The following is a 6,000-nucleotide window of genomic DNA, read 5'->3' on the forward strand; positions in this document are numbered from 1 at the left end:
CCCCAGCACAGTCCCTGCTACCATGCCAGGGTCATGGGCCAGAAGCAAAGGCAGGGACTCAGGGTATCCTCGTGTGACCTCCCCGCCATCCAGCTCTGACCACAGGCCACTTCTCGTCCCTCCTTGGGGCTCATGGGCTCTGGTGCTGAGGCTGCTGTGTCACCCTTGCTCTCTTTCCTGGGGGGAAGGGTGAGGGTGGCCATTGCTGAGTGAGGGGACAGGGCCTGGCTTGACCCCTAGACCTGCCCATCACCCTCCCTGGAGATGCAGAAGGAAAAGGCCTATTTGCAAGCAGCAGACTAGCTGTCACTCCAGGGAGGGACCTTGTGGGGCCTCCCTGTCCCCCACCCCCACTGCTTTTCAAGGCCTCTCCCACTAAGGAAGCATTTTCCCTGCGGGTGCCATTTAAAAATTCTCCCTTTGAGAGCTGCCGGAGCAGTTTAGTGTGGACTGTCGTGGTTGAGGATTCAGGGAAGGCTCAGCTCCTGTCCTTAGGAGCCTTTCAACTCAGTCGCCCTGCCAGGGTGCCCCAGCCCCATGCTGGCTCTGTCCTGCACCTCCATCCCAGCTGGGCTCTGCAGGGAGCGCCTCGTCCGGGAGACTGAACTCCTCACCCTGCCAGGGGCTTCCTTCGTGGGGTGACAGGCCATGGTGGGGAGAGGCTGTCCTAGACCCTCTCCCCTCCCCCAGAAAGACTGGTCATAGGAAGACAGCAGGCTTTAGAGTTGGGGGCACAGAGGGACCAAGAGTGTCTGCATCGCCTAGACAGACCTCAGGAGCCCTTCCCTGGCTGATGAGGACAGGGGCTGACGTTCTGTTCGGCTCTTCTTCTTTGTAAGAACTGCTTAATGTGGAGGGAAGACACACACACGTCCCACGATGGCCATTGCCACCTGCAGCAGTCTAGAATCCATTTCACAGGGCATTTTCACACAGGCTACTGGCAGGAGTAAGCACCGGGCCAGCCACAGGAGCCATGATGGGTTGTCGTGATTGTTGCTGACTCTGGGACATTTCCTGATGTGAGACATTTTCCCTGACCTCACAGACCTGCAGTTCATTCATTTAGCCCACAAACGAGTTACAGCACTACGCTGCTGAGGCTTGAGATGGCTGAAACCTCTCAGCACTGAGGGAGCCTCATGAGTTGGGGCCCAGGGGACATGCGTGCTCAGATAGGCCACCAGGTAGCGTTTGTCATAGAAATGCAGAAGTTGGTGCAGGGGCTCTTCCAGTTCCTCAGCCTTCTGCTCCCCAAAATAGCACCTGCTTTACTTCCTGGTTTCTTTGCTGCGTATTCAGCATTTCCCTCTCTCATTCATAGGAATTCTCTAAGTGAGTGAGCACCTTAGTTTCCTGGGCACGGCAGCCAGAGGCCACAGCCAACAGGACAGGTGCCAAGGTGGGGGAGACCTTCTTGGGTCCTGGTAATGACCAACCCAAATTGGTGGGATGGGCATTTTTCCATGGCATGGGCACCACGTCCGCTCCTGTGGCTGGCGCATTCTCAATCAATCTCTGCCCGGCCTTTGAGAAGCAGAGTGACCATGGCCCTGCACACCATCGTTTTCTTCCTGCGAGATCATAGAGGCATGACCTATTTGGGTACTTGAGGGCCCAGAGAATAGACCCACCATGGAATGCCTGAATGGCTCTGGTCATATTTTAAGCTCCTAGTGCCCCCCTGCCTCCATTAGCTTACGCTTCTGTAGCCCATCTTGGAAGATCCCACAGTCTATGCCTACCTGGGTCATTCAGTGTGATCCAAAGATGCTCAGACAGGAGAAACTCCCCGACACAACGTGACTGCTTTCAGCAGCGGGTGGAATGAGGTCACTGTAGAGCATGGTCCCTTTGGAGTCCTTGGCTGGCAGACCTTGAACCCCCAACTCTCACCTCCCCAAGCCCGTTTCCCCCTCTGTAGCTTGGGGGCTATAGTCTCCACCAGGCACAAAGCAGGTGCTTCAAAAACCACAGCTATTACTGGTGCTGTGACATTAGCCCCTGAAATAAGGGAGTGGAACTGGGGCTTGTTCAGGCTTCTGCTGTTACAGAAGCATTTCTTCCTGAGAGTGTTTGAGCTGACCTGAAACCCATCAAGCCAAGAGGGTGGTGCTGGGAACTCCCTGTCAGCCCTGGTCCCCACAGCCTGGCGGGGCTCTTAGGCCACATTTGATGGCTCTTAACGATTTCTCAAGGGCCATCCAGCTACCAGGGGAAGCCCCTCCACCCCCCAGTGGGAGCTGAGCCACATCCTCCAGCAAGGGGGCTCGGAGCAGCCCAGGCCCTTTGACCCAGAGACAGACAAATGGAAGAGGGCTCCTGAGCAGAGAAGAGGAGGCTCAGCCAAATCCCCCCACTCCATCGTGCAGAAGGGCTGCTTCTCCATAGCCAAGCCCAGGCCGAGAGCTGCAATGAAGCATTTCTGGTCTTTAGAATCTCAGCTGGACGGGACTTGGGGGAGAATCTTGCCCAGGCAGAGGGCATGATCTGCTCTAGGTCAGGCTGCTGTGCAGGGTGGAAGTGAGGAGCCAGGTCTGGAGGGAGACGTTCTACAAGAGGGAGACCCAACCTGTGAGCTGGCAGGTGTGTGGGACCCAGCCCTGCTCCACCAGGGGTGTGTGGAATCCTTGGCCTTGAAGGACGAAGGTCATTTAGTTCTTCGTCCTGCCTCTGGCGGAGTTGGGACCGTCCAGGAAAGGCCCCATTTCAAAGCTTTCCATTAAAAACATTTACTGTCTCCATTCCTGGAGATGAGGAGCAGTGGTTTATCTTCTTTCAAAGCCTGGAATTTAGTAAATGCATTATCAAGCCTAAGATTTATTCTTTTTTTAATAACAGCTTTATTGAGCTATAATTCACATACCTTAAAATTCACTCATTTAAAGTTTCTTCCGGTGTCCAATTCAGTGGCCTCTAGTAGTCAGAGGTGAGCAGACATCACCACCATCAATTTTAGAACATTTTTACTACCCCAAAAAGAAGCCCTGTACCCATTAGCAGTCTCTCCCTTCCTCCCTCTCCCAGCCATAGGATTTGGTCTTCAGTAATTGAGTTTTTAAATGTTATTTTTAATATTTTTGAGACACATTGGTGAAGACTAAAGAACTTTAATCCACTTTTTATTGGTGGAATGGGACAGGGATTTTTTTATTATTATTATTTTTTTTACCTTTACTTGACTCATAAAAGAGTCTCAAAGTCAAGGGGAAGCCATGGTCGAAGCCACAAATCCATTCATTTCTGCTCTTTCCATCCCCACAGCACTGTGGGGTGGCACCAGCAGTTCCAGTTGTGCTCACCTACACCTGGTTTTGGGGAGGAGAGTGGAGAGGGGTCCCCTGGGAAGTAGGGTGAGCAGGGCATGCAGAAGCGTCGGAGGGAAGGATATTGAAACTCCTGAGGTCTGGAGCAGAGCGTTTATCTGAGATGCAGGCCGAACAGAGCCTCCTTTGTCCGAAGGCAGCCCAGGCCCTCTGGGGACACAGGACCGAGGTGCCCTCAAAGGCTGCAGCTAGAAGCCAGTCTTTAGTCCACTTTGCCATTAGCTCCCCTGGCGGCGAGACACCCCGGTGGTGCCTGGGGCAGTTGGGGGAGGTGGCCCAGGTGGACAGGAGCACAGGGACCTGGGGTTTCTCCATCACTGACTTGCTGTCGGCTCCTCAGCCCTGCTGCTGTAACATGTGACTTGGGCCAGCATTTCTTAGGTCCTAATTGGCAGCGTGATTTGGTGGCTGAGAAGGTGGATGCAGGGTGCAGATGTCAGCCTGTGTACAACCCTGGCATGTGAGGTGCCTGTGCCTCACAGAGATGAGACAGCACCCAAGAGCAGCGGGTAACAGAACGATTCCCCTCCTAACGCCAGCACAGGATCTGTGCTAGGGGCACCTGCTGGGGAGCACCGGCTGTCCCTTGCCCCAGACCCACACACGTTGAGCTGCTGCTTGTCCGACAGGGTAGAGTGGCCTGCCGGGAAGAGCAGGGCTGGCCAGCTCCAAATCCCAGCTCCATCTCCTGCCAGCCGCGCAGGTCTGGGCAAGTTATTTAGACTCCATCTAAATAGAGTTAGTTTCTTCATCTGTAAAATGGGCATGATGATGATGGTCCCTGTGTGCTTATTAAATCGTTCATCATGAACCACTGTGGGGACTGAGTTCGTGTCTGCAGAGGGCTTACGCAGGTGCCCGGCCCGGGGTGGGTTCCCTGTGTTAGCTACTGATATTAAAGTTTAAAATCGCATTACTGAATTATTGTTTCTTTATTACAATAAATAGTAACCATTGATAGTGTTGCCCTTGTTGTTAGTATCGTTTGCTCTGGAACCATCCCGAGCTGTGCTGACCTGCACTTGTCTGTCCTCTTGGTCTCCCCAGCCGAGCCCCTGCCGCTCATGGACCTCTGTCGCCGCTCGGTGCGCCTGGCCCTGGGGAAGCAGCGCCTGGGTGAGATCCACACGCTGCCTCTGCCCGCCTCGCTCAAGGCCTACCTCCTCTACCAGTGACGCTCTGCCTGGGGACCACCAGCACAACAGCCCCCTGGTGCCAACTCACTGAGCCGCGGGCCACTGGGGCCATCACCCTGCACCCCTGCACCTTGGACCGGCGGCCGCAGCCCTGGGCAGGAGAGCCACTTGTCCTCCTCTGCCTCCCCAGCTGCACACGGACAGATTCCGACCCGGGCTCCTCTCACCCCTCCCTGACATTGGCAGAAGGCAGTATCCCTGCATGCTGTATTCCAGCCCCTCCTTGAAAAAAGACAGAGAATAAACTACTAAAGCCCTACACTGAGCTCCAATCTGCTCTCGGGGTGGGATAAGGTGCTCCCCACACCTTTGGGAGGAGGCTGCAGCCACCTGGGGCCCAGGGTGTTGGGGCCGGTGGGAAGCGCTGGGCTCCGGGAGCAGATACCAGGAGTGCTAAGAGGTGCTTCGATGAGGGCTGGGGCCATGCCAGCGGTGCCCAGCCCAGCGGGGCCTGCTGTAGCAGGTGAAGCTCAGGATGTCAAAAACTCACCACGGACCCAAGACAGAAAACAAACTTGGACCTTCTGCAGGCAAACAAACACCCAGCAGCATTGACCCCAGCTGACGGTGCCCCCGTACCCTGTATTTATTCTTTCAACAATAACAAAAGCCATTTATTTATTCCACTTAGAAAGGAAACCTTGTTTCAGTCACCTCTCTGGCGTGTTCTGTTGGTTCTTCCACCTGCTGCCTCCCTGGGATGTGTGTGCCTCACCTGTCCTCCTTGGGTTATTATGCCTGTGGCACGTGTGCACGGATACGCAGGCACAGGGTCTTTGTTTGGGTCCCTTGACCTACAGTTTCCAGAGGGTTCTGCTGCAAGTTCCCCAGCGGGCCCCTCAGGGAGAATTAGCCTCACGTTGCTTAGGGAGCCTGTCCAAAGGGTAGTGGCAGTTTCCCCGTGTCTTCAGGGAGCCACTTACCTCTTGGGCGCGTCCATCTTCGCCCAGGGTCGTAGTTCTGCAGTCTTCCATGGGCTTGGTGGTGTGGGTTTGCTTTTGCTTTTCTGGCTGACACTTCCCAGGTGTATCCTCAGAAGCTCTGGGTATGCCTGGGGGACCACTAGAACTAAGAAGGGAGGGTGGGTGGGTCTCCATCCACTGAGAAGCTAGGGACAGGGCAGGAGGGTAAGATCAGGCACAGAGTCGGGCCTATGCTCAGGGTCCTGCCCAGGCTCCAGGACCAAGTGGAACAACCTCCAGGCATCACGACCCCCCTCAGAGCCTCACGAGGGGCAGTGCAGGGCAACCAGCAAGAGAGGGATGCCCCGTCCAACAACTCCCCACGTAGCATCCCCCAGCACCTGCCACCACCCCGCCATTGCTTTTCTCTTGAAGTCACCTCAGAGTCGACTTCGGTTCATTTCTGCACAGGTACAATAGATGACTTTATTTGTTTAAAATGTTTAATATATATTCATATATATATATTTGTTTGTAAGAATTGTGTTTTAAACAGCTGCTGTAGGGTACCTTTTA

At 54.7% G+C, this 6,000-nt stretch overlaps 1 protein-coding gene across 9 annotated transcripts in view; it reads left to right on the forward strand.

Moving 5' to 3' along the window:
• The window catches only part of SPSB1 (splA/ryanodine receptor domain and SOCS box containing 1), a 69,498-nt gene extending 63,902 nt beyond the window's left edge, over window positions 1-5,596 (forward strand). For all 9 annotated transcript variants that reach the window (XM_063106642.1, XM_063106640.1, XM_063106635.1 and 6 more), the window contains one exon: window positions 4,374-5,596. In XM_063106642.1, coding sequence (XP_062962712.1) covers window positions 4,374-4,501 — 128 coding nt within the window. In that variant the 3' untranslated portion in view covers window positions 4,502-5,596. The remainder of the gene's footprint in view (window positions 1-4,373) is intronic.
• Window positions 5,597-6,000: the final 404 nt, after the last annotated feature.

The sequence above is a fragment of the Cynocephalus volans genome, chromosome 8 (assembly GCF_027409185.1).
Source record: "Cynocephalus volans isolate mCynVol1 chromosome 8, mCynVol1.pri, whole genome shotgun sequence".
NCBI classification, from domain to species: Eukaryota; Metazoa; Chordata; class Mammalia; order Dermoptera; family Cynocephalidae; genus Cynocephalus; species Cynocephalus volans.